The sequence below is a fragment of the Astyanax mexicanus genome, chromosome 2 (assembly GCF_023375975.1).
Source record: "Astyanax mexicanus isolate ESR-SI-001 chromosome 2, AstMex3_surface, whole genome shotgun sequence".
Lineage (NCBI taxonomy): Eukaryota > Metazoa > Chordata > Actinopteri > Characiformes > Acestrorhamphidae > Astyanax > Astyanax mexicanus.
The window spans coordinates 34,349,023-34,369,719 of NC_064409.1; the positions used below are offsets into that span (position 1 = coordinate 34,349,023).

General features: G+C 37.9%; 1 protein-coding gene across 1 annotated transcript in view; it reads left to right on the forward strand.

Moving 5' to 3' along the window:
* Positions 1-20,697, forward strand: part of snd1 (staphylococcal nuclease and tudor domain containing 1) — a 276,271-nt gene that overhangs the window by 33,594 nt on the left and 221,980 nt on the right. The window contains exon 11 of the mRNA XM_022671391.2: positions 10,324-10,425. Within this exon, the coding sequence (XP_022527112.1) occupies positions 10,324-10,425 (102 nt within the window). The remainder of the gene's footprint in view (positions 1-10,323; positions 10,426-20,697) is intronic.

The following is a 20,697-nucleotide window of genomic DNA, read 5'->3' on the forward strand; positions in this document are numbered from 1 at the left end:
TTTTAGGGCTCTACATTTTCGACTTTTGATTTTTTCTTCTTTCCTCCAGTCACATTTTTCACTCGACATGGCTGCTAACAAATATTGTTTTGACACTCTTGTGCTCTCTGCTGTGCTTTCTCTATTTTCACTCATCCTCTCTTGCATTGTTGTGCTCTCTCTCTCTTTCTGGATCTGTCTTGCGCTGTGCTCTCTCGTGCTCTCTCTCTCTCTCTCTCTCTTGCCATCTCTCTCTGTCTCTCTTGGTCTTAATGATGAAAGTGATCCTGGTGCAGCTTGGGTGTTTCCTTCTGGACCCTTCTTCTCTAGTTGCTGTGAGCTCTACAGGGGCTTTGTGTTGACCACTGCACAGATGAACCCTGGCAGCTGCTGTCTGGTCTCTTCTCTCCATCCCCATCCCTCTTCTACACACACACACACACACACACACACACACACACACACGCACCAAAAGTACACAATGACTGACAGGCTGCTGGACCATTTACGCAAGCTGCAGTAAAACGTGACTTCACGTGCTGCTGATGACCTGTCCCTCTTTCTTTTTCCCCTCTTTTTTGCTTCCTGCCTCTCTCTGGGCCAGACTGAGGCTTATTTTTGCACTGTTGGGAGCTATTTTGAGCTATGTGGTAGTGTCAGCTTTTTTTTCGGGATCCACATGAGGACACAAGGAGAGAGAATGGGGAGGGAGGGGTTGTCAGAACAGCTCAATGACTCATAGCTGCTTCTACTATGTGTGTTTGTGTGCGTTTGTGTGTGTGCGCATTTGTGTGTGTTTGTGCGAGAGAGGTCTGCAGGGTAATTTTGGGATCCAGTGTTTAAAGTACAGCCAAAATCTTGTCTTTAGAGGAGTCAGTTGATGACTGTATAAATTTGTATGACTTTTTTGTGCGTGTGTGTCTGTCTGCGTCTGCTTCCTTTTTACAATCTGCGTCTGCGTGTGTGCGCACATATGTTTAATCACACCCAGTTTTTGTACCTTGTCTTCTGTATAATTTTTCTGTCTAAGGTCATTATGTGGCTTTGTGACTCATCGTTTACGTGATTGGCCGAGCACTCTCCTGCAGAGCTTTCTGACCCGGTCACTGTTTTGGTCACAGTTGATGTAAGAACAAACTTTCCTCCAATCAGGCATTAGATCATGTCTGGGTTTCGGTGCTATAGCTGAGTGGTCATTGAACTGTAGTCCTCTGAAGCTGTCAAATGTTGCATGAATCATTTATTTCACATCTGGCAGCTATTTAAACATGCAAACACAGTAATCTAAATGTTATGAATTAATGATGTGTTGTATCAGCCTAATGTATTGGTTATGAGCCACTGGAGCTTTAAAATTATCATCTGCCCTATTGTAACTTAAAACTTTGGGATTATGCTAACTGGTGACCACTACATTATGGTGGAATTGGCTTTATACAGATGGGCAATGTCTAAATTATGTTTAAAAATATATATAAAATTACACATGCATGAGTACAGGATCAAACACCAGATTTTTTTATGTTTATTTTTATGTGTTTATTTCCCAGCTGAAAGATATAAAGTGAAATTATAGACCAGCAGGCTAGTTCTGTCTATTTCTCTCAGCAATAGTCAGGTTCTCTTCTTTTTAGCGTTGGTTTAAATCAGTTTTGTTGTGAACATGTTGACCTCAGAGACTCTAATACCAATAAGAGGCTTTACTGGGCATTTATTTAAATGGATTTAAGAAAAATAAATGTAACTAATACCCTGAACAACATGGCTCTTTTTATAATATTACATTTGTTTTTCTACTACTGATGTTTGCAGTCCACAACCGTGTTTAATGTTTTGCAATAATTGGAAGTTAATGAGTAGTGTTCTGAGAAATGGAGCGGTACTGGAGTTTGTAGCTAGGCTGGCAACATTTGCTGACCTTAAATGAGAACACGCAGTGTTACTAATGTGAAGCACTCAGTACTCAGAGTTAGTGATTCAGAAGCCAGGATCATTGAAACCAACATCACTATTTTATTGTTTTGGACAATACAGGACAAATATTGCAAATTATTATTGCAAGAATTTTGTGGCAGACGAAAAGCATGTTTTAATGATCTGCCACTACTAATACTATGCATTAAATAATAATTAATTAAATACAGTGATTTCTATTCTAAATGTGCTGCACCTAATCAAGTTAGCAGTTGGTGTGTGTGTCTTTTAAGCACTGAAGAAAAACATGGTATTCACAGTGATGTGGATGATTTATCACGATTACAAATTTCTCTATTGTCATTGCTTTCATGCTACACAATATACTTATTTCTCCATATTCTATTATCTAAGTAGTCTGAACTTTATTAGGATCATTTAAATAGCTTAAATATTAGTTAAGCAAATACAAAAAAACAAACAATGTTTAATCAGAAATGTGTGAATAATATAAGTATAATAGTTGCCCAGTACCCTGTGAGTACAGAATGAGTGAACTGCAGGAGCTGAAATGGTTAGGGTTTCTCTGAAAGAAAAAGGGCAGGTAGATGCAATAAAAGGAACTTGGACTCTGTCCTTTGTTCACCTTCCACCAGGACAGCGGGTGTAAACACAGAGCTGAAGCAGTGCCGTTGCAGTGGCTTTGGATATTAAACAGGGAATGTCATCAAGAGGCCCTGTCATCATTCTGACCTCAGATTTACTGAGAATGTTGTGCAGCCTGAAAATTGCAGTCCTCAAATAACTTTTTCTGGGTAACTTAAAAATGCAGAAAATGTGCCGTGGATATTTGCAGATGCCAGGGATTGCATTCAAGCTGATGTTGCAGAATTATTTCTCTCTTTATGGGTTTATATGAATATATATCTTAGTTTATGTAACAATGAGTTTTATAAAATTGCTAAAAAATAGTATGCCTAACTGTTGAAATCCAAAGCCCTGTTCTGATTGATTCAGATGGTAGAGTAGAGGATGCCAGTGAAGTGTATGACCAATTCTCACTGGATATGAAATCTTGGGTAGAAATGAAATAGGAGGTGCCTTTTCTGCTTGATATAATTGAGTGATTACCCAAATGTAGATTCACACAGGATTATTAGAACCTCAATTTATGCTTACGTTTTGTTTTATGAATGGTAAATGCTATGTGAAAAAAATTATAAATGGTGCATTTGGTAAGATTCTGGTTGATAATTACTTGACGCCACCTTCCTATGTACAACTAGGCTCATCCAAATAGGATATGAGTACCGGGATGGTACCTTCTATTCGGTACAGATATCAAAACAGTACTTATTTCGAAAACTTTTTCTAAATTGCAACCAAAAAATACAAAAGTAATTGTGATGCTTTATTAAGAACAAAAACAACAGCGTTATTTTTAACTGCTTAAACTACAAATGTTTTTTTCCAAAACCTATTACTGGACGCATTTCAGTGTTTAAGAGATCTTTTTAATAACAGCATTAGATTGGCAAAATTAAATTCCATTTATATTAGTGGTGTCGTTTACTTAAAATGAATTAAAATCATGATTATTTTTTTTTTATTTTTATTTTTTAAAGCTGAAATATCCCCGAATTATTGTGAGGGGACAGTAATAGTAGTGTAGTGTGGTTTAGGTCTAGCAGACTAAAGCGTTTTTTTTTTTCTTTTTTTCTTTTCTCTGAATCATAATATCTCGAAAGAGAGAGAAAGAGAACGAGCGCCTGAGAGATTTTAGCACAGCAGTGGAGTGTGTGGACAATTAGAATGATCTCTGTAGTAGTTGTTCTTACTACGCTGCATGCTTTCTTCACATTTGGCTGTTTATTGCAAATGTCTTAAAAAGGCACAGATTTTTATTATATATATATAAAAAAAAAAAACAATGATGAAAGACCTGTCTGTACTCTTGGTCTGTGCAATTGGAGCTATGCCACCTCCACAAATGCGCATATTCACACCTACTACTCAGCCCATGTTTTTTTTTTTTCTTGTTGTCTTTACACTGATGCTGACTGATGCCGGTTCAGCCAGTGCTATCAGCAGTGTGCTGAGAGGGCAGGGGTGCAGCAGATATTGAGGGTGGATGTACTGTTTAATAGTCTTGCTTTATATTACAGTTTTAGTGTTGATGCCAGCTTTCCTTGCTAGCTGGTTTGCTGAAAGCATGATTCAGGTCATGGCTAAGCACTTGAGCTTCGTGTGGTAGCAACAGTCAGTTTTCGCGAGCTGACCTGCAGGCCGAGCTCACTTATTCCCGAACTCCTGTTTAAGGTTGCTGGGTCGTCTAAACAAACGCTGGCAGTGGGCCAGAGGCTCTGTACTTAGTTACACAAGAGTTACTGTTGACCCAAAGCACCACTGCTAACCCACTAGCTGGGTAACTTCTTGCTCTCTTGGACCAGTGCAGAACCAGCCCACATCGTAGATAAAAGAACTTCAGAAGTGAATGTTAAGCATTTGGATAGTGTATGTGAATAATGCATGATGTCAGCAGAAGCTGAAGCTAGTCGACTGAATGGGTTTGGTTCATGTGGGGTAGCTGGGATTGCTAGAGCCTTAGGGCCGCTATGGAAGCGTGTGGTTTTGCGTTTGACCCTGTATGTCCTTGTTGAGAAGACACATTAGGGATGTCTGAGAGCTTAATGATGAATTCTGTAGTCTACGTTCTATTGGGTTTCGTTTACAGAAGCAATCAGTTGTTCATTTTGTATATTGACAAGAAGAATGACGAATGTGATGCATCAAAAATGAGGCCACTCTAGGGCCAGCCAGTGAAATGCCATCTTAAAGGAGAACAGTCACACTGTCATGTAGTGTTGATTAATTGTCAATCGTTCTAAAAATTGGCTTAGTTTTTGCAGTAGAGAAATAGAAATATTGGCCTTCATCACTAGAGATGCACAGAATATTTGGCAACCTAAAATGTTTTGTAACTGAGTAAGTTAAATAACAATTTATATGAATAATTTACATTGAGCAATAACAATTATTTCTAGCCATATTGTGCTTTAAAGGTGTCTCTTCTGGGATATTAAAAATGTTCTGTATTGAGTACCGTATATATTCTTATTGTACTTTATTTCAAAAGCAAGACCAAAAAAATGGGTCATACATTTAAACTGCTAGATTCTCATCTTTCTTAAATCTTTGGTTTACCACTGCTTCACCACGACAGAACTGTGCTTTCTGCCAAATTAACATCTTTGCTTTCATTCAGTATTCAACATGTACGCTGACTCGCGGTTGAATACGCAATGCACAAAGTCAGGCTTCATTGCACACTGCTTAGAGAGACTCTGGGGAAGGGTAAAAAGGTGAAAAACACAAAATCAGAAGAAATGCACCCTTAAGGTTCTTTTATTCTCAGTGTTCAGTTTGGATCTGGATATAGGAAGAGCCTTGTCTAGGCAGTGTAGCCAATTGTTCAAGCGAATCCTAACCACTGCATCATGGACACAAGGATTAACACACCCATGCCAGAGCTTGTTAAAGAGCTCTCTTTAGTAAATATTTTGCATTATGTTTACTTTTTTTGGCCGTTGAACTTAAATAACTCAGTGAGCCAACACCAGCAGATGACATGGCTCTCCAAACCCTCAATGACCATCAGCAAATTTTGCGTTTCTTTTGGAAATCAAGGGATCAGAGTCTGGAGGAATGGTGGAGACACACAGTTCAAGCTGCTTTTAGTGTGAAGTTTTCACAATCAGTGATGGTTTGGAGAGACACTCATCTGCTGGTGTTGATCCACTGTGTTACATCAAGTCCAAAGTCAGGTCCCACTGCTGACAACTTCTATGTAGATGTGGATTTCATTTTCTAGCAGGACTTGGCACACTGCCCACACTGCCTAAAAGTACCAGTTGGTCTTATATAATATTTCAATTTTCTAAGGCACTGATTTTTGGGTTTTGATTAGCTGAAAGCCAATAACCATCAACAATAAATGAAATAAACTCTTATATAAATGGATCACTCTGTGTTGAATGTATCTATATAATACACGAGTATCACATTTTGAACTGAATTACTAAAATAAAGTAAGTTTTCAATGATATTCTAATTTTCTGAGATGCATTAGTAGTTATGATGGTTGCTTTGGTGGATATATTGGTTAACATTAATGGGGAAAAAAATAGATTTGCAAAGAAATACTGAAAATATCTGTTAGTTAAGTACTATTACAGGACAAATGAAGGAGCTTTCACGCAGTTTTATCCAGACGACAGTGCATGGGGAGTGCTAATAGTTATAGAAGATATATTAATTAAGATTAGGGAGTTGAAAGCAAAGATGTAATGCTATCTTTTCCGTTAGCTATTGCACCTAACGTAATGCCCCTTATTTTAATGAATAATTTAAATGCAAGTATGCAAATAATAAAGAATTAACCAGTGATGTCCAGTTTTTATGCATACCAATATTTTACTGTGTCGGTTGAAGTGAAAACACTGGCACTGCAGTTGGAAAAATGAAGAGTAAATAATATATAAATATTAAAATGTGAATAAAAGGATTGGAACTAGTCAAAATATGAGTCAGATATGGGTCAGATTGTCCACCTGAGGTTTAGTTGCTTGAGTATAAATAAGACAGAAATTCAGGGCTAAAGATATTCCCTGTTCTTACTTATGACAGAAAATGGCAAAATGGCCGTTTTTCCTGGCCCAGTATCAGTGCAAAGCTGTCATATCTGTCTGCTCCTCAAATCCGCATATGTCCTCTTACGGTTCACTCGGCTAACCTGCCCTGTCCTTGCAGCACACGCTTGATTTAGCGAATACAATGAAAAAGACATTTCCTTTCCCTCCCAGTCAGCGGGCCCTCTCAGAGCTCTGGCAGCCCTCAATTTCTCTGATCAAAAGCAGAAGAAAGGGCATTGTGCCTAGACCATGCCTTCAAGTATGTGCGTAATGTGATGCTGCATGACTAATACTATACGTCCACTAACCCCCACTACTACGGACCTTTATGTTTCAATGTAGGCATTATAGTGCACTAATCTGATCATATGGGGCATGAAACGGTAGGGTGTAGCAGGTGTAGATCAATTCAGGTGTTTAATTTTTTTAAAGAGTACACTCTGCTCACACACAACGCTGAGGAAAACTTTGTGAAAGCTATAATCCAAACACTTCAACCTTGGACAAGGTGACATATGACATGTTCCCAGCCCCCATGCGTGTGTGTACTCGCTCACACTCGCTCTTGAACACAGGCCTGGACGGCCTCCCCCTGTTTTTCGCTCGGGGAGAAGGAATCGCCGGGGTTATTTATAGTTGGGTAGAAAGTGGGTTGTCCTTCCTTTCCCCAGCAGGATTTTTGTGTCTCTTTTGAGCACTTGCTGCATATTCTGGCCCTGGCACAGATCTGCACCATTTGGAACGAGCTTATTCCTCCTCATTTGATTTGAGCTGCTTATGCTACCATAATTAATTAACAAACAAATCCTAATTAATGGGCTTAATGAATTTAACCCTAGGTGTTGTCTCAAGCTGTTCTTTCTGCATATACAGTGGCGTGCAGTAGTTTACGCACCCGTAGTTGCAGAATTCTACATCATGCTCTTTTAATCAGTTGCGTTCACATGACCAGAAGCTGTATCTTATGAAATGAGATTTGAGTTGCTTTCATAGACCAAATTGGATCAGATATACATCCAATTTTTGTGCATAGTCAGATGTGAATGGTCAGATTGAATTTTGTGTCACTGTCTGCAACACAAACTAAGCCAAGGCTTTTATTTTAGTCTTGTTTCAAACACGCCTCAGGCTATTATAGATGATAAAAAAACAAAAACTTTCATATAGTGTAAGATTGCTGCTTCAAATCCAGTTTATGTAGCTTGCTATTAGCTGCTGGAGCCCCGAGAGAGCACAGTTGGCTTTGCTCTCTCTGGGTGGGTAGATGGCGCTCTTCTCCCTCATCACTCCAAACGGTGAGGCGTCTGTGAGCTGATTTATCAGAACCGAGTTGCTGGGCGCCGAGTGGTCCAGCGGTCTAAAGCGCTGCCACTATGAGCGGGAGGTCGCAGGTTCGAACCCCAGCTCATGCAGCTTTACCATCAAGCTGCCGGCGTCAGAGGGAGCAAAATTGGCCCTGCTCCCTCTGGGTGGGTAGATGGCGCTCTCTCCCCACATCACTCCTATGGTGATGTCTGCAGCACAGGGCGTCTGTGAGCTGATGTACCGGAGCCGAGCCGCTGTGCTTTCCTCCAAGCGCGCTGGCTGCTCGGTAATGCTGCATCAGCAGCAGCTCGAAAAAAAGCGGTGGCTGGCTTCACATGTATCGGAGGAAGCATGTGCTAGTCTTCGCCCTCCTGGTGTGTTGGGGCATTACTAGTGATAGGGGGAGTCCTAATGAGTGGGTTGGGTAATTGGCCGTGTAAATTGGGGAGAAAATGGGAAAAAATTAGAAATAAAATTATATAAAAAAAAAAAAAGAACCGAGTCGCTGCGCTTTCCTCAGAGTGTGCTGTGATACTACTCAGCAATGCTGCATCAGCAGCAGTTTAAAAAGAGGTGGTGGCTGACTTCATATGCATTGGAGGAGGCATGTGCTAATCTTCACCCTCCTTGTGTTGGGGTATCACTAGTAATAGGGGGAAGTCCTTTTGAGGGAATTGGCCTTGTAAATTGGGGAGAAAATAATAAAAACATAAAAAAACATAAACATAACATAAAAAAAAAAATGCATCACCTGACATTTCCTAATTATGATTCTGAACAAGCCATAGCTATAATTGATTAAAGAAAAAAAAAAATAGCAAAGGCTCAAAAATCTGTTTGCTCACTCCTTGTTCACTCTTAAAATTGTACAATAAATAAACCCCCAGTTCCACCTAATATGTTGATAAATAAAAGGTTTCATCTTTAACTGAATGCCATTTGCAGATCAGTTGTTTTTCTGTACAATTAATAATTCACAGTAACCCATTGTGCAAACCAGCTCTGCCTGGTTAAAAGTCTGAGCATTCCTCAGTACTAAGGCTGTGTCTTGATGAAATTTCACTGTGCTTTGGGATTCCTCATTAAAAGGCGCTCAATACTTTGTCCAGGCAGGAAGTGGTCATTTATTTTAAATTATATTTTGCTATGCTATTTCTCTTGCTGGCAGTTTCTGCTGAATTGAATTGTCCTTTCTGGTGCTCCCACGACACTCATCCGGTTACAACTCTGGTTCTGAATGTGAAATGAATGATTTTTCCCAGGGACCTCATTCTCTCAAGCTTTAATCATTCTCTGCAATCAGTAGAATTGGAGCATGAGAATAAAAAATGCAACTTTTAATGTGGCGAGTTTTTCAAAAATATGTATATAGGTTAAAGCTTGAGTATTTACTCTGAACAGTTTTTAGTTTCATGTTCTCTTCCCTGACACACACACACACACACACACACATTTGTATGTACGTATTGTATTATGCTGTAAATATAATGTATAATACATTAGTTGCTGTTAACATATGTTATTAGCTCACATAATTTTTGTTATAGCATGTTTCTGCATCTTACTCTCTCACATATATTCAGAAAGTACTGTGTTGGCACTGCACTGCCCTGTCTGTTAATTGGTTGTCTACTGTGTTTGCACAGTTTGTATGCGTTTTGGAACTTTGTCATCTATGTCGTACAGTTTGTTGCATGAGCGTAATTTTACTGCATTGTGTTCTTGCAGAAGATGGAATGACAATAAAAGCCTCTTGACTTGACATACTGGAACTATAAGCATCATTGCCTTGAATGAACTGAATCTAGAAACTTCAATCTGCCTTCCAGCTCTTTGCAGTGCAGCATCAGCAAGCCCAAACACCTGACAAGTACATGAACCCACGTTTCCTTCCAATATTCCTTCCGAATATTTCCACTATTCTATTTTTAATACGGAATCACGTGACTAGGGCACTATGCATTAAGTAAGGTTCTTCAGATTCAGAAGATTTTCTGACATGTCTTTGGCAGAAAAATTGGATTTGAACGAAAATAAAATGCAAATCGGATTCTATTTCCTTTAAAAAATTTGCCTAGCTGTGTGGGACCATCATTCCGAGCAGAGGGCTCTGATCCATTCTGCACTGTGATGCCCATCCTGACAGCTCAGCTGAGGTGGTTGCAGTAGGGGGCATGTGAACAGAATAATGTAAGACTCCGAAACGAGTGGTGTAAGAAGATATTAACGAGGAGGGAAAAAAAAAAAAACTCATAGGAAAAGAAAAGTAAAAAAATTAGAAAAATGCTACTTTTTCTTTTTTTCCCCCTTGAAATGTTTATGGATGGGTGTTGCTGTTTAACTGTTCCAGAGGCTTAAGTATCAAGAGTCTCTATGTGGGAAATGCTGATTTTCTCTTCTGTTCTTTCCATTCCCCTCCCCCTCTGTCCCACAGGAGAAGAACAAGGACAAGGACAAGCGCTTCCGTCCACTGTACGACATTCCTTACATGTTCGAGGCCAGAGAATTCCTGAGAAAGAAGCTGATTGGAAAGAAGGTGAGCTGTCGGCACTGGGTTGAAATAGATTAGCTTTAATCTTTGTGCCAATCTAGTTAACTTTACTTTATGATGGAGTAGGCGATAAAAATAAAAAAGTATTTTTTTCTGCAAAATATTACAAACATAATTATTTAGAGCTACTAAATATGCTAACTCCTTGTTTATTTGACATTTATTTTTAATTGAGTCAAGGCTGTGCACAATAAAATCTTTAATTTAGCTACTTTTTGAGGTGCAAACAGTTTCCTTCAATGTTAAACATCTTTTATTTTGAACAAGATGCAAACATTTTGCTTACACTAAAGGAAAAATGCAAAATGTGAGGATCACTGTCACATTAAAGAGTTCTTTACAGGTTTCTTGACAGAAGACTATGTATAGACAATCTTGATTATCTCATGTTAAATATTGCATTAGAACATGAAAATCAATTCAATCAAATGAACTCTCTTAACCTCCCAGCACTACTTCATATTGTGCATTCTCTAGCTTCTAGTTTAACTTCTCTACTCTTGTGCACATGTGCCCACATGCGCGCGCGCACACTCTTCTGGTCATTTGTGGAGGGTTCCTAAAGTGAATTCCAGAGTTGTGTGTTCCATAGTACATGAGTTCTGGATTTTTGAAGTCTGCTTGAAAGCGCTGTATCTTTCAACCACTACGCCTATACTTTACCATGCCTTTTACAGTGCTTTATACACCAACCTGTGGTGATATTTGAAGTTTATATGAAATGCCTTAAGATGTATGAAGAGATGCGCGCACGCACGTGGACTCAGATTTAAGGGAATACCACTAGATTCTGATTTTCTGTGTTTTCTGTTAACTTGGCCACTGGTTCCCACTGTAATTGAGCACTGTGAAATAGAAGTGCAGGGCTGTGCAGGGCTGTGGGCACAATCACTTGTTCATCATGTAGGCCTTATTAAATAATAATGGGCTGCATAAAGTGAGGTTTATGGCTCAGAGTTTAAAGCATGCAGGGAAATGAAAGGTCATGCTGTGAGAACCATTTAACACACACCCCGATTGTGAGGTGCATATGTGCTGTGCTTCTGTACACGCATTCAGTGTTCTACGCCACAATAAATAGACAGCATTTTATTAAACTGAGGTTTAACCAGATTGCTTTGACATTTGCAGGGAGAAAATCATTCAAATTTGCTTATTTTATGGATTTATACATAATTATCGTTTATGCATGTAACCCATAGGCTGTCTATTGCCAAGAACCTGACAATATGACATGCATAAAGAGGCAGCACTTACAGTATGAAATATTGTGATAATATATAAATATAAGAGATGTTGCTTTACTTTTGTTCTTAATAGGAAAATTGTATAGTATAGTAGTAGTCTTTTCTGCACTATAAGGCTCACTTAAAATCCTTACATTTTCTCAATAATCATCAGTGTGCTTTATAATCCAGTGCCTCTTATGTATGAATTCTACCAGTCAGGTTGTAAGGAGCAGTAAAGCCGCTCTGCTGAAGTACAGCGTTATACAGGAGTTTCAGTATACAGGAGCAGTATTAGCATACTGCGCTAAGTGCTAGCTCTTTTGCCGTACAGAGGTGAGTATTATCAGCCTGTAGCCTGCTGCCAAACCTGGCTGGCACTGCTGGAGCTGCATTAGCCGCTAACCACTAGCTAACTCTCATAGAAGAAAATGAAATATTCATAATAAATTCACTCACATTTAATAAAATCTAAATCAAAGGAAAGTTTACTTTTTATACAGTCAGAACTGTGTGATTTGCAGCAAGAGTGCAAAATTGCTAGTGGTCAACAAAAAATGAGCCACTGTCCTGTCAGTCTTTACATGTAAACTAAAACTCTTCAGCAGTTTTGTAGAATGTTTTAATGGTTTGGCATACGTTTTGTTTGTCTAAAAATTATGCATTGTTTGTAGAAGATGGCGATTATAACTTAATTCGAGATTACCAGAAATTAGACTATGTTGGTTCAATATTGTGGGGCTTGAAAAGATTATAGAACAGAAATAATATTTTGAGTTCTTTGTAATTATTCCAGTTACGGGGATATTTATAATACACTAGTTTAAGTAAAAAAAAAAAAAAACAATTTTAACTCATAGTATATGTATTCGTTAGTATTTTTGTACTCATTTATTTATTTTTTTAATCAGAAATACTGATTGACTCCTTGTTCACGCTGTTGCCCCAAAACAACAAACACAGTGAAAATGCAGATTTTATTGCCAAGAGGACATTTTAAATGTGTAATAAGATGAAATTTTGTCAGTAAACCTAAAATGTGTTGTGTTTGGGATATTGTGAAGACACAGATACTGAACAGACTAAATCTGATCTCTCTCATTCTTCGCTGAGTAAACACAAGAGGGCATTTTTCCAAGATACATTTCTTAATTGTTGGTTGTTGGTTATGTTGTCTGCTTTGATGTTTGTAGCATGTCTGTTGGTTGCTCTGATCCTTTAGAATACTGACTTGCAAAGTGTTAATTAAAAATCTATACTGTGCTTTTCAGAATTGATATGGTACCACAATTCATGTCACAATTCTCAAGTGTATAAGTGTTTTCTTACACCCCTAGTAAACTGATAATGGTTGGAATTGAACAGGGATTTTCTTTTGTGAAACACAATTTACCGTTTGGCTTGGTTTCACACCCTGGTCTAGAAGTATAGGAACTGCTACTATGTATAGTTTGTCATTAATTCGCACATGGCAACAGGTACAAGCCCAAGGTTAATTATATAGGTCTTCTCCTGAAATGGACGACCTGTTGTGCACTAATATAAACACAACATGGTATATAATAGAGTCCAGGTTATTGAGGAGGTGGGCTGCTGTTAATGTAAATGTGATGTTGGTGCATATAGGCTATTAACAGAAGAACCTGTGGTGTGTGTTTTTTTTTTAATATGTAATGCCTGGGAGCATAGCACAATCAAATTACACAGTAAACATGGAAACATTTTTTGAGACGTTCTAGTTGGCTTCATTTTTTTGTTGCTAGGACACAAGGGTGTGTGTGTGTGTGTGTGTGAGAGAAGGACCTTTCACTGCGAGGGGAGAAACTCTTTCTTGGCTACCTTGGCAACAGCAGTGACAAACTTTGACAAAATCCACCCCATAAAAGTGTGTATTGGTGGAAAGAGAGGGGTTTTACAGTGACAGAAGCTCTCCGGTATGCAAAGTAGAACCATTTTCGTTTTCACTAAAATGTAGAGGTGCACCAAAATGAAAAGTTTTGTTTGAAACGGAACAAAATAAAATGTGGTTAAAGGCAGAGGATTTATTTCTCCTTACCACTTTTTTTCATCACAAAATATATTAAGACATGTATTTTGTTTTTCTTAAAACAATACAGAGCTACACTTTAAAAAAACACTTAATAACCTTAGCCTAATCTTTTTAATAACCAGACAGCCAAAGCAACAAAGGACAATACATTTACCTCAACAATGCTATTTTAATCATAGATTTACTTGAGCAGTGCTGTTCCAGACATGTATGCATGCATGAACTGTACATCAATAGTACTAATCAAGCCACATGTGAGTAGAATTTACACAGAGAAAGGCTCAAGTCAGCCCAGCTAATGTTACTATACTAGCCCTGTACAGCTTGTATCTTACGGCCTGGAAACAAGCAGTTTGTGAAGAGATGGTAAACTGATACAGATTATAAGTGGTGATATTCTTTTTTTTGTATGCGTGTAGATTTGCTCCTCAGCAGCATTCACACAGGTTTGTTTTGTGTTAATTTTACTTACATTTAAAATAATAAACCTGAAAGTGCCTTTTGCCATTTCTGGTGATATTTTTTTAATAAGTATGTAAGGCAATATTGATATTGTATTGCGATATTTAGTTTTGCCATACTGTATTGATTTTCAAAAACAATGAGTCAGTTACTCATTAGATCCAAGTTTTCTGATTGCATAAAAAGTAAACTTCCCTTTAGTCACATTTCGAAGGTATAAAAGTGTTTTGTTCACTGTAAAAAAGAACCTATAGAATCTACTTAAGAAGTGTGAGGTAACATTTTTTCTTTTTTTTGTAGATTTCACCTCATATGCTGAGTAAAGATTGCCTAAATGTATCAGTTGTGATACTAAAATAAATTTCTCAATACAATTTACTTAAAAAAAAAAATACTAATAAATATTAATACAATTGTTACTATCTACTTCATATTTACTAGTTACGTATTATACATTATATTTTAATATGTCTAGCCCAGCACTACTTATTCAAAGAAGGTTAAATTCTCTCAAATTGCCAAGGAGTGAGAACCACTGCTACAAAGCCTCTGCAAACTTTACTTACCTGGAAGTTCCAGTTATTTAAATTGGCTAACGCTATATCATCGACATCTACCCTGTTATACTTACTAAAACATGCGCCAATAGCCTTCCTTTAGCCATGGTTTTTAATAAGTAGAGTAGAACTCTTCTCGAGCACAAACATTGAGTCAAGAGCCTGATATCATGTTTAACAGTGAAAGCATTAGCTAGTTAGCTGATTAGTGTTAGCTATATGCAAACCATGCCCATGTCAAATACAATATGTTGTGAGCTTACTAGCTTGTTTGAAGTAACCAATGTTTTTACCATGAACCTGCACATTTTCTAGCTGACACTAAATTGTATTTTATTAATTTTATTAAGACTTAACAGCACTAACTTGCTAGCTAGCGAACCTAGCTAGGGTTCATATTGTCAAATGGTAATTACAAATTACAGTTTAGCCCATAGGCTTATCTAGGCTGGGTTCTTTTGCTGTATAAATAAAATTATAAGGCTCAGTTTTACTGCCTTCATTCACCCTCAGCCTTCATTAAATACTGTAGCTCTGCTTGTGTCCAGGTTCTGCGTGAGTTGATGGTTTAGTCTGCTTCTATCTCCTTGGTAACAGCCTTCATACATAGACCAGCACACCCTTTAAAGTTGTGAGAAATCTGAGCTCATTCTTGTACATGCAGGAGCTTCTGCGCACCGTACCAAATGAGCTGCATCCTTTTTTTTCTTTTTTAAATCTATGCGAGCCTTCATACCTGCTTGGCCTGGGATGCCAGCTCAGGAAGAGGAGTGGGTGTGGGGAACACACACTCGCAGGGAGAGCTGGAGGGAGTCCGTTTCAGGCCATGCTCTCTCTTTTGAAAGGAACGCTGAGAGGCTGGGCACGGAGAGGGGAGTTTACCCTGCGCCGGGGAAACGGAGAGAAAGCCGCAAAGAAGCGCTTTCCTTTCCAGCCTCCTTACCAGCTGCTCCCCCACTCCCGCCTTCCCCCCACCTTGCGTATTGAAACAGCGCTCACTCATGACATAATCCAAAGCTAGATTTGGCTAACTTTATAAGTAGCACTTCTGTAGAGGGTCTCAGCCTCAGCGAAAAAGTCAAATGAAAATGTTGCATTAATCCACTTATCAGGAAAGAGCACATTCGGATAATCCTGCCCGCTCAAAGTGGTTCCTGTTATGTGGGTGTGAGTATACTGCAAGCGTTTGAGTTTTGTGTGTGTGTGTGTGTGTGTGTGTGTGTATGTGTGTGTAAGAGAGGGAGAGGAAGGAAAGCAAGAAGTGTTTGATGTCTGTGTTTACGCGAGTGCGTACAGAAGCAAAGTTCTTGCTCCTTTTTTCCCTATTTTGCGTTGGGCACTTACTCAGTTTTTTCTTTCTTCATTTATTTATTTCATCCCCCAACTCTCCTGCCAGTTCTGGTTGAAATCTGGAGTCTGAATCTGATGATGTGAATATGCACACAGGGTTGTTTCAGTGTTTCCCCCACTGCTGCCAAAAAAATCAAAACAAAAAAACAATTTGCTGCTGCTTCTGAATTTTATATGTCACGAAATTCCAATTACGAAACTCTACAGTGCACTTTTAATTTGAAGCTCCAGATACAGAAGGAATACTATGAGAAGAAGGAGGAGAGAGAAAAGTAACTTCAGCTAGCTAATGTCAAGATAACGCAGTTAAAAACATTTTTTCAAAAACAACTTTTCACATCCAGGCACTGTACAGATTGCTCTGTATGCCACAGTGCAACACACAGCATTTTGACACAACTACTAGCCTTGGGCCGATAAACAATATTATCGAATATCGCAATAATTTAAGCCAGTGACGATATGAGGTTCGTTATCGTTAACCACGTGTTTTTTTTTTTTTGGGTCCGTTTTTTAATCAACCACATTATTTCATTAATCTAATCTATGACATGTTCATAGCCATAAGAAAAAAGGTAGTATTTTAGACCACACATACATAATATGCTTCAAATTAAAACGTAAGTTGATTATATCAGAACAAAGAGTTTAACTCCGGAATTGAATGCTGGGTACATGCAAATTAATTACTGCTCCGTGTGACCTTCTCCTGGGTGGATGGTGAAAAATGGAGGATCTTGTACAAAAGAAAGGTGTCACCACGCCGATTTGGCAGTATTTTGGCTTCCAAGCAGACGAACATGGAGAACCATTAGACATCAATGCAGTTAAATGTCGTCTGTGCAGAAAGTCGATCATGACAAAGGACGGCAATACCAGCAATTTGCGTGCGCATCTCAGGATACATCATCCGAATGAGTGTGCTAAACTTGGTCTGACCAAAGGAGAAAGCAGTTCATCCAGTCAGCCGTCAATAATAGGTGCGTTCGCAAAATGCGGAAAGTACAAACGTGACAGCGCAAAATGGCGAGAGTGCACGACCAGTGTAACACATTATTTGGTAAAGGGTCTGCTGCCATTCAACACAGTCGAAAAGTCCTCGTTCACAGAAATGTTACAAACTCTGAATCCACAGTATGAGCTACCAGGCCGTAAGTACTTCAGCAAGACAGCGGTGCCCGACATGTACAATAGTGTTCGAGCAGAAGTCGAGGGTTTGATCAAAAAAGCGGACTTTTACTCACTGACAACGGACATGTGGTCAAGTACCAATATGACACCATATATGTCCCTGACGGCACACTTTATTTCGCCACAGTGGGAGCTTCAAAGCAAATGTTTGGAAACAGTGTCATACTGCAACCAACATAGCTGAGGGTCTTCGTTCTGTAATTCAGGACTGGAATCTGAATGAGGAAAAAATTTCCTGCATTACAACTGACAACGCTGCAAACATAAAGTCAGCTGTGAGAAACGAACTTGGATGGCAATGGTTAAACTGCTTCGGACATAACCTGCATTTGGCCGTGACAAATTCAGTTAAGAAGCAAAGACCGTGCACAGACCGAGCTCTAGGTGTATGCCAGTCCGTCATTGGTACTTTCTCCCACAGCTGGCAGAAGAAGCGGGCCTTACTGAAAGCTCAACAAGAACTCCAACTACCGGAGCATTCTCTTATTACGGTATGTTTCCCAATTGAGACACATTAGAAATGATAATTAAAGTATTGAATAAATGAAAGAATGAATGAACAAACGAATAATTTAATAATATTATATATATTTTATGTTATATATTTAATTGTTTTAGTTAGTTATTAAAGCACACATTTATTTTGATATTTACGTGTTTTAAAAAAATACAGACAATTAATAAATATTTAAAATTGAAATATTTATTTGTTTAAATATGATTGTATGTATTTTTTAAAACACGTAAATATCAAAATAAATATGTGTGCTTTAATAAGTAACTAAAACAAGTAAATATATAAACCAAAGGTTTTTTTTATATACAAATTTTTTTGTACTTAAACAGGATTGCGCCACGCGCTGGGGCTGAAACAAAAAATGATTGAGAGAATAATAGAGCAGGCCCCAGCAATTGGACGTGTTCTAGCCGCTGACCGACGTGCGCAGTCACTGACCTGGCAAGACCTTGAGGTGCTGGAAGCAATGAACAAGCACCCCATCCGAGCGTGTTTTCAGCACAGCTGGAAATGTTGTTAGTCCCTCACGCTCTCATCTTAAACCCGACAAGGTTAACATGCTTGTCTTCCTCGCAAAGAATGCTTAAGCGTGCTGGCACAGAGCAGTTAAAGGGTACATGTAGCTACCGAATGTGTGTGTTGTATAATTTTTGCCAGCTGCAAAAACGTTTTTTTGTCCTAGTGGTGTAAGAGGTTTATTTTCTATACTTTAAAATGTAATAATAAGAAACAAATACTTCTATGTTTAAAACTTTATTTAGTTTGTTAACTATAAGACAAGATTTCCAATTTTCCTGGATTGTATTTGAAGTTCACAATTTTCTGCTATAAAGCAGAATAAAATATTTGTGTTAAAACTCGAATTGTCGAATTTAATTTAAATTGCTGTGATTCACGAATGCTTGTTGGTAAAAAAGTGAACAAATACGGGACATTTCTGTTAAAAAGCAAATATAAAAACAATTAAGAAATAAAAAAAATAACTAACAAAAAATAAAATAGTACTACAACTTAATAATAATAATAATAATAATAACAGTTAGGGCTGCCCGTGAAAGTCGACGTGATGCATCTAAGTAGACTGAAATTCGAGCAGTCCAGGGCTTGTTTTATAAAAACTTAATAAAAAATGCACAAGGATAAGGTTTTAATTATAAATAATGCATAAGAAGTGTTTATTAGTTATATTTTAAACATGCCTTTATCTGTTTTTGTTGTATTTTTTAACGAACTCCTTATATATATTTTTTACAAATGTATTGAGCTAAGCGCTGCATTCACGTAAAACATGAGCTGGTGTTTTCGCTGCTGGAAATTGAGGGAGTGTTGGATCTGACGCGGGTATAGAAGCGGTGCAGAGCGGACTTTACGTTTAGATTAGAAGTTACATATGTCAGAAAAAAGAATCCTAACAACACAGTAGATTCTGATTCTCATTTCATCCAGCATCCAATACGGCAAACTGCTTTAAATGGGTGAGTTGATTACAAAGGATAGCACACTAAGCGCAGTCTGTCACTTTTGTGTTAAAGTTATAATTACAGTTTTTTATAGCCTAAAGTTAAACCATCAGTGTTTTTATTTATTAATTTAAAGATTTCTGTATATTTAAAAATAATACGCCTACCTTAATCCAAAAAAAGAGTTCCTTTTTTAAACCTACCATTTTATTAATCTAAAATACATGTTGAATATTGACGAATTTAATCTGTTAAGTTTTCTTTATTTAGATTTTTCTGCCTGGCTTATAATTTTACAAATCCCAGTGATATTATGTCTGTACTTAAAAAAGCTGTCATTAAGGTCGTTCATTATACACAGTGTCTCAAATATTTGTCATATTTAAGTTCTGGTTGACACCATCTCTGAAACACGTGCAAATGTACTTCATCATCCTGTAAGCACTATTTTTAAGCATAACTTGCATCCTTACCTGTCAGGATGTGTCGGTAATTAAATAAAAAAATGTAACATTTACTGGCTGCTAGATTATATGGCGAGAAAACGTCGTTGTACTGGAGGGGCAAATCCGGTCGCGTGGGGTACTTTTTTCTTTCATTTTTAACGATATTATCGTTTATCGCGATAATTCTGGTGACGATAATCGTTTGTCAATTTACATTATCGCCCAAGCCTAACAACTACACAAAATTCATCTGCATCTACAGGTGCATCTCAAAAAAATTCATATCATTGAAAAGCTACTTTATTTCAGTAATTGAGTTTAAAATGTGAAACTCATATTATATATATATGTTTTACACATAGAGTTCTATCTATTTTAAGTGTTTTTTACTTTTATTGTTGATGATTATGGCTTACAACTAATTAAAACCCAAAAATCAGTGTCTCCAGAAAATTAGAATATTATATAAGACCAATTGGTACTTTTGGAAATGTTGGCAGCGTGCCAAATCTTGCTGGAAAATATAATCTGCATAGAAGTTATCAGCAGAGGGAAGCATGAAGTTCTGTAAGATTTTCTGGGAAATCACTGCACTTTAGACTTGATAAAAAGAGTGAACCAACACCAGCAGATGACAAGTCTCTCCAAACCATCACTGACCATCAGTAAATTTTGAGGAAGAGTGGAGAGACACACAGTCCAAGATGCTCGAGGTCTAGTGTGAGGTTTTCACAATCAGGGATGGTTTGAAGAGCCATGTGATCTGCTTGTGTCGGTCCACTGGGTTAAGTTTTTTGAGATGCACCTGTATGTGATCTCAACTAATGTTACTATGCTACTGTACAGCTTGTGTCTTTCAGCTCAAAAACAGCCAGTTTGTGAAGAATGTAGTCAAGTCAGGAAACTGCTAAATGCTTTATTTTAATCAATTCATTAGCCACATTTTTTGACATCTCTGTCTGCATTGTATATAGCAGTGTTCTAATACCATGGTGTCC